Below are 16,211 nucleotides of genomic sequence, written 5' to 3'. Positions count from 1 at the left end.
GTTTGGAAATACTCCTGGATCTTGAAGGACGTTCCTAGCCCTCTGATTGCCACCTGAAAATGGATTAACACCCTGGTCAGGGGTGCCGGAATTAGCACTCCAACGGACAAATTAGTGTATGCCTCACGTTTGCTTATGTCTTAAATTTCTTGGGGTTTTCTCTCACATACCATTCTTTGGCTAATGTTCCTCTATTTATATTCTCTTTTGGGCCTCAGGGTCGGGCCCACTTTTAATCCACCGTGTGATTGTTCACTCGATTCCTTCTGTCATAAACCAATTCCTACTCGGCTCCTCGATCAACTGGTTCTATGCCCGATTAGGATGCTCGGCTTCTGGATGGTACAAGACGGGCCGAATATAATATATATCTTGATTTTCCAAGTGTGTATCCGGCCTCTTTACATCCCCTAATATTCGGCTCCCACAAATATGAATTCGAGTTGTTGTTTTGTAAGAGGTCATTTGTGAAGGTGTGTACTTAGGATGAGGAACAAATGGAAAATTTTGGTTGCATAGAACTTTTTGAATAGTGGTGTGTGTTTGGAGGATTTTGAGTTTGGGCTGACCTTGTGCAGTGTTGTTTTGTCATGGTGGAGTGTGTTTAAATTTCCTTATTTGAATTTTGTGTATACATTATAGTGTGGGTTTTCTTGCGTGGTTATTTTATCTTAGGTCTCGTTTTATTCTTATTTGGTTATCATTGAGAAGGAGGTGGTTGTGGTTGGGTGGTTTGTGGTGTTGTGGCTTTTGGTGGTATTGTTGTGGTTGTGGTTTTGGTTGTGTATGTGGGTGTTGTGGTGTTATTTAATTTGGGGGATGAAATGTCCTAAGTGGAGGAAGTTCTAGTGACTTGGGTCGGGAAAAGCCCTATTCAATTTTAGCTTTTGGTTGGGACATGTTGTTGTTTGGTGTTTTCAGTCTTGTCAGGTAGGGGTGGACCTTGGGAGTGGTTCGGGCTGGCTGCTGCCCAGTGTGGCTTGGTAATGCAGGTCGCGCTCGCGACATTGATGGTTGCACCCGCAATGAGTGTATCTGGAGGTCATGTCCGCATATGGGCCGCGACCAGGCCACGACCAAAGCGCAACTTCAAGTCCATTGTATGGGGGCAAGGGTGCTTAGGCTGCGACTAGCATGGTCGTGCTTGTGGTTGGTGAGTTCATGCCTGCAACTACGCCACCTAGACAAGTCGCGGCCACGGTCTATAGTTCGCGCCCGTGAATATGCTATTCTATAAATATCCTTGAAAAGCTGAAAATATTTATTTTGAGCTCATCTTCTCTCTCTCGGCTGTGTCGACATTTTTGAGCTTTTTGAGCTCTAAACCTTGATTTCATCTCCTTTTAATCATCTCTCACCCCTAGTGCCTTAGACTTTAGTGTAGATGAGATAGAGGGCTTTATTTTAATATAGTCAAATCGTGTTTTTGTCGTCGTCAATTTTGGGGCTTTTGGGCTTTCTCCTCTTCTAGAGTTGATGTAGGAATTTTCTTAATGGCTTGTATGTTATTTAGCTTCATTAATGTTATTCTTGTTTGTTATGGGTTTTCAAAAAAAAAAATTATTTTTGGATATGTATTTATTGACATGTAAATTTGGGGAAAAGGCTTGTTTTCAGTTGTGGTTTGAAATTGGTAAGCTAGTGATTGTTGTGTACTGAACTTTTAAAGAAAATCGTGTTTTGGAAAGAGTTCCCCAAAAGTTTATCAAAAGCTTGGGTATTGGCTATATTTATGGAAAAGAAATGAATTGGTAAAATTGTGGAATTTTCGTAGAAAAGAGGTTGGTTTAAGAAATATTTTTTAACCATTGGAAAATACCGAATAATGTTTACTCTTTTGAAATAGTGGTTTTGTTGGGAACCATATGAACTGTTTTGGGAAAATTGTATCTTTTCGATTGAGATTCACAAGATTCGGAAGGAGTGTGAATGTTGTTTTGGGAACCATGAGATTTTGTATAAATTGTTGGGATTTCGGTTTTGTTAGAATTTTGAATATTATTATTGTTCGTTTAATAATGGCATTGGAGATAATTGTTTTGGCAACAGGCGGAGGGTTGTATTGATTGGTGTAGAAAATGCTTGTGGACTAGGGAATGGAAATTTTAGAAATCATACATCGCATTGAGTATATCATGGATTTGTAAACTGGAGATTTTATGTTTTGAAAGCGTATTATTGTTTTGAAATGCATGTATTGTATTATTGGAAGGGTAAGTAAAGTGGTAAAGCTGTAATGGGTGTTAAAGAAGAATTAATTTGGCTTGTGTGTCCATGGTGTAAGACCTAAAACCTGTGTGGTAGGTGATGTTCCATCCGGATAATCCTAATAAAATGACATAGATAGCTTGTATAACTTTCTATTATGAACACTAGCCTTGGAGATTTATTCCTTAAATTTACCACTTGATTGTTTTGAAAGAATACTGGGAAAGATGTTTTGGAAATCTCGCATTACATTGTTAAAAAGAGAAAAATGCATGTTTTATCATGGCATTTCATATGCATACACCTTATGACATTGTTAAGCATCATACATGTCATTAAGTTTATTTCTACTGGGCTTGATGCTTACCCTATGAAGGAAACCACTTTTAGGTGAATTGGTGTGCCTCCGCTAAGGCAATGACTTGGGAGGATCTTAGAGCTTGAGGCTCGTATTTATTGTTTTCTTTGTTTATTTGGTTGTAATTTAAGCCACGGGCTTCTTTGTATTGAGTTGTTACTCATTTGTTGTAATCGGGCATGGCCCTGGAAATTTGTAGTCATTAAGGCATTAACTTGTAATAGGTTAGTTTTATTCATCAGAAAAAAAATTCTTGTTGTAGAACTAACACTACAGGAAATGCCACTTTTGGTGACCAAAATATTGGTCGCCAAAAGCCTCATTTTTGGTCGCCGAAACAATTAGCGACTAAAATATTTTATCGCCAAACTAGTCGCCTATACGCTGTCGGCGATAGTATTGGCGACTAAAAAATTTTTGGTCGCTGAAAGTGAACGTTTTGGCTACTAAACTCTGGTTAGTCGGCAAAGGTTATCTTTTGGCGACTAAAATATTAGTCGCCAAAAGTGAACATTCGGCTACCAAACTCTGAGTAGTCGGGAAAGGGTATGTTTTGGCGACTAAATATTTAGTCGCCAAAAGTGTTGAAATAAAATAAATTAAATTTTCAGCGACTAAAATTTTTTGTCGGGAATAAGTTTTAGTGACAACATTACTACATTTAGGGACTAAAGAATTTAGTCGCCAAAAATATTATTTTTCATTTTATTAAACTTTTGGCTACTAACCATTTAGTCACTAAAAGTTCTACCTTAGGCGTGGTGACTTTTGCCGACTAAAACTGTTCGTAGCCAAAAACCTATTAAGATTCATTTCTTTACTTTTTGCCACCAAAAGTTTTAGTCGCCAAATGATACCATTTTTTCCGTGACTAAAAAATTTAGTAGCCAATAGTTTATTTCTCTCATTCTCAAATTTTTTAGCTACTAATTATTTGGTGGCAAAAACGTTTTGGGTTATGTTTTTGCTACTAAATTATTAGTAGCCAAAACTTTTGATTACCTATTTGGCTACCAAAACATTTGGTGGCCAAATAATTTTATGTTTTTTTTAAAAAAAAAAAAAAAAAATTGTAAACAACCTGTATTCATTTATATTACATGTACCCTGTATAAATAATATAATCCATCAACACTAAAATATATTATCAACCATTAAAGCATTCAACATAATACATGAATAACCATGATTTAAATCACATACATAATACATGAATAACCAACGTCAATAATTTAAATTACAACCTGTAAACATAATACTTTCTATTACATTTGTAATTAATACAGCAATGATACACAAACACCAGAGAAAATCAGACCAGCCACCTACAACGAGGAAGATTAGTGATTTGAAGCAGCTTAATTACGTCCTATAACACCCAAAGCAAGAGAGATTTAGTCTTCTGTCCAGCTCTGCTCAACAATTTCACGCACCCTCCGGTTGTATTCACGCTTGTTCTCACAAAACAACAATGCTGCTTCTGAATTTGCAGGTGAGTTTGCATTTGGATCACAGAGCATTGACTGAAATGAGAAAAAGGGGAAACCTGCATTTGGGCTTGGGTTTGGGTTTGGATCACAGAGCAATGACTGCAATGAGAAAAATGGGAAAAATAAAAAAAACATCATACCTGAACTAGTGACCAGTAGCTTTGTGGAATCAAAACATTCCTAGAAGTTATATCTATTTGGTATGGTAGAGTCATGCTTGAACAATTGACAAACTGCTGAGTTTATTACATGCATTTGCCAGTTTTGCTCATTTATTTATTAGTAAAATGATTGCACAGTATGAATTTAATACACACCACGCATAAACACGTGCCCCAAGTTGTTATGTTATATCTATGAGCCTGTTAACAATTAATGAAAGGTTGGCTGCTATTTTGCCACACTAAATCCAAGGGATAGTATGCATGGAGTGGCCAACATGGGTTCAAACTATAAATGAAACTATAAATGAAAAAACACATCTGAGAATGTCGTTACTGAATTATTACTGAATTATTACTGAATTATTACCTTGCCATTAAGACTCTATTTACTGAATTATTACCTTGCCATGAATGTCGTTAGTCATTTGAGCATTAAGACTCTATTTACATTATCAATTATAACTCATTTCTCAATGATTAATTCAACAATTATGTTGATAGAATATATATAAAACCATCTAAATAATAGAAAACACCTATGAGAACCTTACAGAAAATAAACCTACTTTGCTATCCACATCTCTATGGTTATCAATCATTTCATCCTCTGTTATTAATCTTTCTAATTTTCTCACTTTACAGCAACAACTAACATCTATCAGATCCGAGTTTGGATAGAAAACAAATTAATACAGTTATTACATAACATAGGTTTAACTAACATAGGTTTTTGCATAGAGAAAAAAGAAAAAGAAATTAAGACACAAAGGTCATTAATCACAAATGCAAATGAAAGACAGGGGAAAAGAAATTAAGGAAAACCTGAACAGATGCAAATGAACTACAAATAATAATAATAACAATAATTGACTAACCATGAAAGAGATTATACAAAGCAATTCAAAATAACTATACCAATGCCATGACCCATGAGCATAACAATTCAGCGAAGTAAATACGTTTCAAAATAATGCAAATAACCATGGAGGCATAGCAACATAATGACAATCATAAATGCAAAAAATCCAAGAATATATGGAAACCTAAAAGCAGACTCTAAAAACATTAATTAAAACAAAAGACCAAGTTTGAAGCCATGCTCTCTCTCTCTCTCAATTAATCTATAACTAAGCTTGTTTAGTGTCCCAAATATTTGACATGAATTGTTTTACAATTTTAGTGAAGTTTATACCCATTAATCACGAATTGAATGTTGACTAATCATATTCTATAACGAATATACTTGAGAAATAAAGAAATAAAATTTCAAATCCAAATCGATTCATGTAGTAATTTTCCCAAATTCAAAAGAAGAACAAACTCACAAAATTAGGCATAATCATCACTTGAATGAATCATTCACAGCAGTTTGTTGTGAGAAGAGTAAAGCTGAAGCAAAACACATTTTAAAACACATTTTCAAAACACATTGTATATTCATATATTTAAAAATGTAATATGTAAAACACATTTAAAGGTGATTTTTAGAATGATCTAAATAAGTGTACTTTTTGACTTTTTATGAAATATGAGGTGAGAATGAATTGAGTTTAAAATGATATAATAAAAAGATGATGTGACTTAAATAAAATAATAACTTTTTGACTTTTTAAAATTATGCCAAACATGCCTTAATACATTGGACATCCGTCATGATTGTAAGCTAATTTGCTGAATTAGTCAAATCCGATATTTTTCATGGTGATGACTCTTTATTTGTTTATTTCGGTAAATACTCCAACATCAAGCATTCTGCTTAAACAAAAGATAAACACAAGGCCACAATTATTGCTCCATTGATACTGAAAAAATCTGATACAATAGTAATGTCCAGGGTAGCTATAATATGCTTCATATATTTTAATTAAAAAACAGAAATCAACGAGATGTTGGCAAAAAGCTGAGAAATTTGGGAAAATGATTTACAATTGCTCACCAAACTATACTAAAACAGGGAAATTCACTGGATAATCAGGTTTGGGACCAAATTGAAGTTCTAAATGCAAATTTTTTATGTCAAACCCAAGTCATGAAAGTAACAGTAAAGCCACACCGAAAACAAAAAAAGGCAGTTGTGAAGGTGGTGATTGAACCAATTCAAGAAAATCAAGAAAGCAGAAACAAACACAGTTAACAAAGATCAAAGCACACCATCATATAACCTACATGATTTACATAATACACTATCATATAACACACATCATCTTAAAACTTCAGGCACAAAACCTGAGCTTGGAAAGCAATCCTGACAGTTTGTATCACATAACTAGAAGTCTACTAGCAGCTAATCCTCCGTTCTTTCAAAATACTTAATCATCCTGCCTAAACTTACCTACAAGTTCAGAAGTTAAAATAGGTCACTAAGCCAAGAACGTCTTACCTCTCAATTACCATCTTCACTAGCCTTCAAATAAAGAGACTCGCCCCCCTCACCACCATGTCCTCCTGAGCTCCCGCCACCTCGCCCTTCAGAAGATCCGATCTCTTGCTTTCCCCTTCCAGAAGCCTGCAAGCCTTCCCCAGTGGAGCCACGCCCAAAATCAGGAAACCCTCCAGCTCCGAGTGCCCCACCGGTGGTTCCAGAACTATTAGCCTCGCTTTGAAGCATGTGAAGTCCACTGCTTCCACCGGAACTCATGCCAAGCTGGCTGTGCAAGGCTTGCTGTTGTTGCAGTGCCGAGAACTGTTGTTGGCTGTAGAGCATAGAAGAACGTGCAGCCATGAGCGATTGGGGAGTCATCTGCTGAGCTTGTTGGTGTTGCTGCAAGTAGTGACCTCCTGGCTGCATAATGCCACTGGGAGGGAACTGTCCGACATTCAACAAAACACACATCAGGAATTTTCATTAAGTTTCAAACAGCTGTATGAATTTCCGTAACTAGCCTACTTCAGAACCAGTCAGATTTAGGACATTGTGAATCAGTAGAAACAAAAGGAAAATGCCAGTTTTGTAACATTTTTGTTTTCAAAATTTTGAAAACTACAAAGAAAGACATGTTTGCAGCTGTTTTCGTTTCCCAAAAAAAAGGAGGGGGAACAATCTGAAAGTTTTCCAAAATTTGAAACAAAAAGGTGTCTTCACCTGTTTTCAAAACAAGTTTCATTCCTTTCCAAATGACTCCTAAAGTAAGGGTAATAACTACGAGATAAAATCCAAGAAAGCAATATAAGTAGTGGATTGAAGACTTGCATGTAAGACAAATAAGGGGAAGTAATTCAATAAGATTTCAGATTATGAACTGTGAGAAGCATCAAGGTGGGTTCGATCTATCTACTACTTGATAAGATATTTTCCAGATCTAGACTGCACACAAATCAGGGGCAAATACCTAACCTCGAGCATGATATGCAGTGGTAGAGAGGGCAGGGCAGAAGGCACCACAAATTAGAATATCCAGACAAATACTTCCATCTGCATAAACTGGTCCAAGCACAAAACAATAGTATGAGCAACTAGCATAGGCATATATCTTAGTGACATTATGTTTCACCACATAAGAGAGGGAATCAAATATCAAGGAGCAATGAAAAGACATAAAGAAAGCAGGATTCTGTGCAACAAGCTCCAGTGGATATGGCACGAAGTGTAATAGAAGCATGCAAACTAATAAACCCCAAAAAAGTAATAGAAACTTATAAAGACAAGTATAAAGCAATGTTGGCAGTCCTAAGAGGAGTAAACAGTATTGAAGTTAATATTAGTGGCAGAGCATGACTTCTGAGGATGCAGTGGCAGAAACTTACACTTTCCATAACACAACACAATAATCTGCTACCCTCTCAATCAAGAAAGCAAAAGGATTTAATTACTTATGACAAATAGATTTTACGTGAAGCCTTCTATAAACATATCCATTACCTTCCCACTTCTCAACTTCAAGCACTTAAAGCAAACCAGGCTCAACAACCGCTTTAGTTCGCTCACATGGGAAGGATGATATACTGGAATTGGTAATTTTATATACCCAAAGTGACTTGAAAGGTAAACAAATGAACAAAACTTTAGCAATACTTCAATGTGTCCAGCGGTCATGACCATTCAAACTTCTCAATGTAATCAGAAAATAAATTGGATTAAAACATGAAAAATACCTTCGCATGTCCCGGGTTCCGCATCACCACATGATTCACATTTTCCAAATTCAAGCGGCAAACTAAGGAACGGATTTGAAAGTTGACTAGCATGGCTTATAGGGAAATCACTATTGGATGATGTGCACTAACAAAAAAATAAATAAAAGGAATCATACCAACTTATTCAACCAGAATGGTCACAAGATCCAAAGTTGCACTTAATCAAATGCCAATTGTAGGACAATTTGTTCGGAAGGAGGTTTACATCCATCACAAGATCTAAAATATGTCTCTGGAACAATATTAGGACTCAAATCTTCTAGGGCCCAATTTTTTTAATCTCATTTTATTTTTTAAAAACATATGTATGATGTACCAAATATGTCCAGCGTTCAAAAAAATGATGTACCAAAAACATATGTATGATGTACCAAAAAAATGAACAAAACTTTAGCAATACTTCAATGTGTCCAGCGGTCATGACCATTCAAACTTCTCAGTGTAATCAGAAAATAAAAAGGATTAAAACATGAAAAATACCTTCGCACAACATTAAAACATTAAAACATGACCATTGCATTCACACTAGCCATGTTTCTCAACCCACACAGTACAATTGAGTGAAGTCAAGCTAGTGAAGCACGAGTAGGGGTGTGCGCGGTGCGGGTCGGTGCGGTTTGAGAGAAAAATAGAAACCGTATAGCGGGTGGCGGATTGATAAAAGTGTCACTAGAATTTGCCATTTTCCTTATCAAAAACCGGCTGTTCGATTGGCAAATAATGGCGGATTTGCCTTGGCGGTTCGGGCGGATTGGCGGTTTATAAAAAATATAGTTCAAATTACAAAACTTAAATCAAAAAGTAAAAAAAAGACGAGAGATACCGTGATGTTAAGTATCTTGCGAAACTTTCTTCTGATGCAGCAAGTGTAGCAACAACATGATAATATCAACGACTATGCCATCAGTTCATTACAAGCATCTGTGGAGGCTACAATGATCAAATACAATACATATCATTCAGGGTTTACAATATTTTGAAAATGTTTACTGTTGAAAAGTATTTAGATTGAAAAGTGAGCTGATGCAAGTTTGCAACATGGCCAGAAAAAAATAACATTGAAAAGTGAATTGGAATTCAACTTTATTTTGGATTACTGACATCTTGAATTCCCCTCGAGCAGTATTGAAATACTATATTCTAAGGTATAGAACAATAAGCAAACTTAAGTAAAAAAGAATTTTTAGAATCTTATAAAACATGATTTAATAGCGGTGCGGGTCAGTGCGGTTTGGAAGAAAAATAGAAACCGGCGGATTGATAAAAGTGTCACTAGAATTTGCCATTTTTCTTACCAAAAACCGGCGGTTCGATTGGCAAATAATAACGAATTTTCCTTGGCGGTGCGGTTTGGTGCGGTTTTGGCGGTTTTAGCGGTTTCGGCGGTATTATGCACACCCCTAAGCACGAGTGAGTGGAAGTCAAGCTAGTGAAAAATTAAATCAATAAAGACGTCATTCTCCATCTACTTCCATTCATAGGGATAATATGCACCTCACATGGCCATTTTTTCAGCCCCCTAGCTTACATTGTATAGGATTAAGATTTGAACTAATACTACTAAGGGAAAATTACATATCAGTGGAAAGTTTACAAAATATTAACATATCAGTCAAATTCACTTTACAGCCATATATAACAACGTAACAGGCGAGACTGCAGTTTGAATGTTTTTAAGGATTGGATTTGGGATGGCCAAATTAATCCCAATACCCAGACTGGGCCAAACCTAGAGTGGCATATATTTCCTTAGTTTCCCTTAATCATCATTAGGTAAATCACACATTTTGTTCTTCTAATTCCTTTTAACATGAATCCCAAAAGTGGAAGGATGGTCAGAGAATATATGTATACATGCTCTTTTAACAAAGAAGAGGATGGTCAGAGAATTCTGGAACAAGTGCCTTGATTAGTTACGAGTGTTATCTCATGGTGCTTCAAAAGTGGAAGGACTTGATAGTGGTAGAGATGAACTTCTCTATAACCCTCTTTTTGGTATAAATAAGTGGTTTGCCGATAGGTAATCTGACAACTACAAACAGTTTGAAGATTCATTGGAGAGGTTGCACAAGTGGAAATATGATTCTCATGAGACTTTTATTGATAGAAACACTTTTTTTTCTTTGAGCTTCAATAAAGAATTTTAATAAAAAAGCAAGAAGAAGGAAAGAGGACAAGAAGTCCTCGTATAAACAAAAAGATAAAAGTCAAAACAAATAGCACGAAACTCCTAGCACTAGGGATGTTATTGATAGAAACTCACTCTCTCTCTCTCTCTCTCTCTCTCTCTCTCTCTCTCTCTCTCTCTCTCTCTCACTGAGTCAGACTGATGATAAATTTAAATGAACCCTACCTAAAGGGCTCTCACTTATAAGAAAAACCCTTGACAACCTATGGCAAGGCTATCAGATTTGTGCTATCTGTGCAGCAGAATTGGCTATGAGACGTGATAGTTCTGAGGGATTCTGACCCATAACTACGTGTAAATCCTAGTTGATTTTTTGGCTCCCAAAAGAAAAAAATGACCATTAAAACATTATAAATAAAACATTAAAACATGACCATTCTTCTTTTTCTTCTTCTTTACATAATGGATGGATCAAATATAAAACATTAATTACGAGGAACAAAATATAAAAACATTGATGGATCAAATATTTAAGGGCAAATTACACTCACCTCACCTCCCTTAAGTTAGGGAAAATACAATTAGCCCTACACTTTTGACATAATTGCATTAGACTCCCTTAACAGTTAAGCCCTTTTTTATTAGTAATTCATTAGTCATATGAATAAAAAATGGAGAAAAAAAATAAAGCATACTTTTACAGTCAATTGAGGACACGTGAAACACCACTTTAAATTAATGAGTTCTTGCATATTTATGCCACAAAACAACAGTTCATCAGGGAAAAAAAAGAAAAGTGAAGGATTTTTCAGTACTTAAAGTGCATGCCTTGGGCATATATCAATAGGCTAATTAGAGAAGGGTTATTGAGGGGCCTTGGGAAAATAAAAAAATTCAAAACTCTGTTCAGGCCTCCAACCTCCAATGCATATTTCTTTCTTAGTTCCAACTTCCAATGATTTTCCATCTTATTTTCATGTTATTTCCAGATAATTCAATTTTTTCCACATGGAATAAAATCTTTCCCTTTTTTCCAAAAACCAAGACAGTCCAAAGTATTTAAGTTTTCACTTCTATTTTGCTTTATTTTCCTCCAGTTTTTCTGGGGGTACACACGAAAATGAATAGTTGCAATAAGCTTTTTAACAATCAAACTAGTGTTATTGAATCTTTTACTTTTTATTTGAATCCCAATTGACATTTCAGGCTTTTAATTCAAATCTCATTGGCAATTCCTCAAAAACAATCAAGAATTCATCAACTTAGGCAAATGTATAAACTTCACCATATAAATGAAGGTACATGAGCTATGCATACAAACATGCAGAACATACATTGCAAATACAGAATTTTAAAACCTTAAACTAGAAATGAAATTAGAGAAAGAAGTATGACCACCTGGGTGACTTCTGTAGAGGTGACCCAAATGATTACAACAGCAGCAATCAGGAAGAAACGAGCCCTGTATCTCCAACCCATCACAAATCGAAGAACGACCCAGATATCAAAATTGCAAAATATACACGAAAATCAACAAATTTCGATGCGGGTTTCTGTCAGATTATCAGATCTTCGACGTAAGTCTTTGTTGTTTCACTTGTCACCAACACACCCAAAAAAAAAAGACAAAAAAGAAAGAAAAAGGTTAGCTATAAGTTTACGAATCGATTCGATTAATTTCTGAAAGAGAAATAAATAAACAAAAGAACCAAGTTTGTATGTCATGAGAGATAAATAAATAAAACCTATATTTCTGAAAGAGAAATAAATAAACCTATATTTCTGAAACAGAAATAAATAAACAAAATTAGGAAACAATGCACCAAACTCTGTATATCATGAGAGAAGAAGGCTTACCCAACGACGAAGGTATCGGCAAAGGTATCTGAGATGCCGCACCGCCACTGCTGCTGCAGCTGCTAGCCGTCGTCAATCGCTGCTCACCGTCGTCGCTCGTTGGCCGCCGTCGTCCCCCCTTGCCGCTGCTTGCAGTCAATAGAGAGAGAGAGATAGTATTTTGGGAATTTTTGAAATTGGGGATATTTTTGTTAAAGGGGTTGGGGAACAAAAGGGGGGAAAGAAAGGAGGGAATTAAAAAAGCGGGAAAACGAAAAAGAAAAAGAAGAGGAGAGCTAGTCATTTTCTTTATTTTTTATTAAAATAATTTTTATTTTTATTTTTATTTTTATTTATTTTTTTGTAGTTAATGAAACTTTTTTTGTTTTTATTTATTTTTAGTTACTAAGGTTGAAAATCTATTTGTTTTATTTATATTTTAATGAAAAAAAATTATTATTATTTTTTTATTTGGTAGAAGTAGAGGTAATTTTTGGGGGATTTTTGAAATTGGGAATTTTTTGTTTAAGGGATTGGGGATTGATGATTTGAGATCATGAGAAATAAAAGGGGGAAAAGAATAAAAGGTATTATATATTTTGTAGAAATAGGGGTAATATATATTTTAATGAAAAATATTTTCCATTAACATAAAAATTAATTTTCTGTAGTCAATGAAAAATAAAAAATAGACACAAAGAGAGAAAGAAAGAGAGAAGAGTGATAAGTGAGAGAGAGAGAGAGAGAAGAGTGAGAGAAACAAACAGACACAGAGAGAGAAAGAAAGAGAGAAGAGTGATAAGTGAGAGAGAGATAAAGAGAGAAAGAGATATATAGAGAGAGAGACAGAGAGACAGAGAGAGAAAGAGATAGAGAGAAACATATAGAAAAATAGAGAGAAACAAGAGATGAGAGAGATATATAGAAAGATAGCGAAAAGAGATGAACGAAAGAGAGAATAGAAAAATAGAGAGATAGAGAGAAGAGAGATGAGTGAGAGAGACAGAGAGAGAAAAAGAGAGATGAACGAGAGAAACAGAGAGAGAAAAGAGATGAGCGAGACAGAGAGAAGAGAGATGAGCGAGAGAGACATAGAAAGAAGACAAATGAGAGAGATAGAGAGAAGAAAGATGAACGGAAGACACATAGACAGATAGACAAACAGACAGAGAAAGAAGAGTGATGAGTAAAAGAGAGAAAGATAAGAGTGGTGGTAGTTGAATGGCATTTGCAGTAGTGGCAAATGTAGTAGAGAAGATGGGTGGTGGGAGAGAGATATGATTGAGAGACGAATAGAGAAAAGAGATAGAGAAAGAGACAGAGTGATGAGCGACAAAGAGACAGAGTGATGAGCGAGCAAGTGTGCCGTCGCAAATAGTTCTGTCTCATATACCCACTTTTCTTGTAGTGAGGAATGAGAAGGAGTTGTGTGTGAGAGTGAGATGAGAAACGGAGAAGGGTTAGGGCAAAATTTTGGGGGGAATCCCAATTTGAGAGGGAATTTCAAATTAAGATAAAAATTTTGTGAAAATATTTGCTGCTAATTTTTTTAGAGATGTGAAAAATAGATCAGGCTTGTTAAATTAATATTTTTTAATTTTATTTATTGTTTATACTTTTTACTTTATTGGAGTTTTATGACCCAGTTTGTGAAAAAAAAAATTACAAAATTTAGAAATATTTAGAAAGTATAAATTTAAAAATAAGTCTTACAAATCAGATTTATTTACTCATAAGTCAATTGTGAATTTTTTTTACACACTTAGCCCTCGTTTTGATAATGAAATTTTTTTAAAACATTTTAAATATATGTTTTGTGTCTGTAAAATGATTATTTCATTAGTACTGGTAATAATATTGAAAAATTTATTAAAATGATAAATAATTGGGATATTTTGTCTTTTATTTGTGAATTTTGATTTATTCTTAATTTATTAGTGTTATTGAAATATGATGATGTAAAAAGTATAAATAGTTTAATTGTACTTTTTAAACATAATAAATTTATTATTAAAAATTAAATTCATCAGACTGACCTGTAACTATGCCTTTAAATTTTTGCAATGTAAAACTATCGACAAACAGCCAATAACAAGTTGCCCATTTTAGCATACCTTTCGCGTGAGGGCCCAATTATTACAATTATTAAAAATAATAGTCTATTTTCAGAATTTAATTTATTTTTATAATACAATTATTACATTTTAAAAATATTAATTTTTTAAAATTACCTTTTGATAGCAGGGCCGACCCTGCCCTAAGGCAGGTAAGGCTTGTGCCTTTGGCACCATATTTTGGCCCAAAAATAGGGCCCTAAATTTAAAAAATTGTTATAGGTTCAACTTTTTTTTTTTTTGGTTTTAAGATCAATTTAAAGGGCCCCAAATGTTTTATTGGGCACATGTATAATTTAGCCCATATTTATTTATAAATGTGTTTGGCCCATATTTATTAAAATGAAAATATATAAATAAATAAATAAAAAACAATAGGGCCCCTAAATTTGGTAAAACATATAAACATATATAACATAGGGCCCCTAAATTTGGCCAAAAAATAGGGCCCCTAAATTTGGTAAAATATTATAGGCTCAATGTTTTTTTTTTTTTTTGGTTTTAGGATCAATTTAAAGGGCCCCAAAATATTTTTTTGGGTCCATGTATGATTTACTCCATATTTATTTATAAGTGTAGTTTGGTCCATATTTATTAAAATGAAAATATATATTAAAAAAAAAACGTGTTTGGGCTCAAGAAAAATAATACATACAATATATGGGCCCTATTTTTTTATTTTTTATTTTTACCTTCTTTATCTATTACATTTTAGTGGAATAAATAATTTTGCTCAAATTTTTTTACCTAGGTCTTTATCAATTTTAATTGAATAATTTTTTCGTAATTTTTTTGTTCTAATTTTGTTTTATTAAATTGTTTTATTTATAATTTTAATGATTATATGTGTAAGTAAATTTTTTTATGGTTACAAACAAATAAAAATATTGTAACTTATCGTTTTTATTCATGAATTTTTTTTCAATATAAAAGGGCACCAATTTCCGAAATTCGCCTTAGGCCCCGACGAACTCAGGGCCGGCCCTGTTTGATAGTATATTTTTTTAGAAATATCAATTGTCATAATTGTTCTGTTTGTATTATTAATGGATTTAAAAAAAGGACAAAATAAGAAATTTTTATTATTTTAATAATTAATTTTTAAAAAAAATTAATATTTTTAGATAATAAAAAATAAAATAAGAAATTAATAATTTTGGATGGTGGGTGTACAACCTAAAAATAAAAATTAAAATAAAATAAAATAACTATTTTGTTTAGTCAAATTTTCAAGTGGAGACTAATGGTATTGTTATTAATAAAATAAAATAACTATTTTGTTAATTTTTTTATTTTCATTCGGCTACCAAAAAATGTAGTAGCCAAAAGTAGGCCTTTGGCGACTAAAATGAATTTTGTCGCCGAAACTTAACATTTGGCGACCAAAATTTTGGTCGGCAAAGATTAAAAATTAATTTTTTTATTTTCATTCGGCTACCAAAAAATTTGGTAGCCAAAAGTAGGCCTTTGGCGACTAAAAGGAATTTTGTCGCCGAAACTTAACATTTGGCGACCAAAATTTTGGTCGGGAAAGATTAAAAATTAATTTTTTTATTTTCTTTCGGCTACCAAAAAATTTGGTAGCCAAAAGTAGGCCTTTGGCGACTAAAAGGAATTTTGTCGCCGAAACTTAACATTTGGCGACCAAAATTTTGGTCAGGAAAGATTAAAAATTAATTTTTTTATTTTCTTTCGGCTACCAAAAAATTTGGTAGCCAAAAGTAGGCCTTTGGCGACTAAAAGGAATTTTGTCGCCGAAACTTAACATTTGGCGACCAA

General features: G+C 34.0%; 1 protein-coding gene across 3 annotated transcripts; it reads right to left on the bottom strand.

Annotated features, from left to right (window-relative positions):
- Nucleotides 1–3,738: 3,738 nt before the first annotated feature.
- On the bottom strand, nt 3,739–12,467 carry LOC145797013 (GRF-interacting factor 1-like). Of its 3 annotated transcripts, XM_082882994.1 has the most exons (4): nt 12,340–12,467; nt 11,881–12,078; nt 6,601–7,026; nt 3,739–4,155 (listed from the first exon to the last, which is right to left on the bottom strand). In XM_082882994.1, the coding sequence occupies exons 2-3, from the start codon at nt 11,959–11,961 to the stop codon at nt 6,604–6,606; spliced, it is 504 nt and encodes a 167-aa protein (XP_082739120.1). In that variant the 5' UTR covers nt 11,962–12,078; nt 12,340–12,467; the 3' UTR covers nt 3,739–4,155; nt 6,601–6,603. The 3 variants fall into 3 exon arrangements, with proteins under 3 accessions (XP_082739120.1, XP_082739118.1, XP_082739121.1); XM_082882992.1 differs by lacking the exon at nt 12,340–12,467 and having other exon boundaries at nt 11,881–12,099; XM_082882995.1 differs by lacking the exons at nt 11,881–12,078; nt 12,340–12,467 and adding an exon at nt 7,555–7,689.
- Between the last annotated feature and the right edge of the window lie 3,744 nt (nt 12,468–16,211).

This window comes from Camellia sinensis, chromosome 8 (assembly GCF_055761805.1).
Source record: "Camellia sinensis isolate YWXY chromosome 8, ASM5576180v1, whole genome shotgun sequence".
Taxonomy (NCBI): Eukaryota; Viridiplantae; Streptophyta; class Magnoliopsida; order Ericales; family Theaceae; genus Camellia; species Camellia sinensis.
Note: the sequence above shows the minus strand (reverse complement) of the source record. Positions and strands in the feature narration are given on the sequence as shown.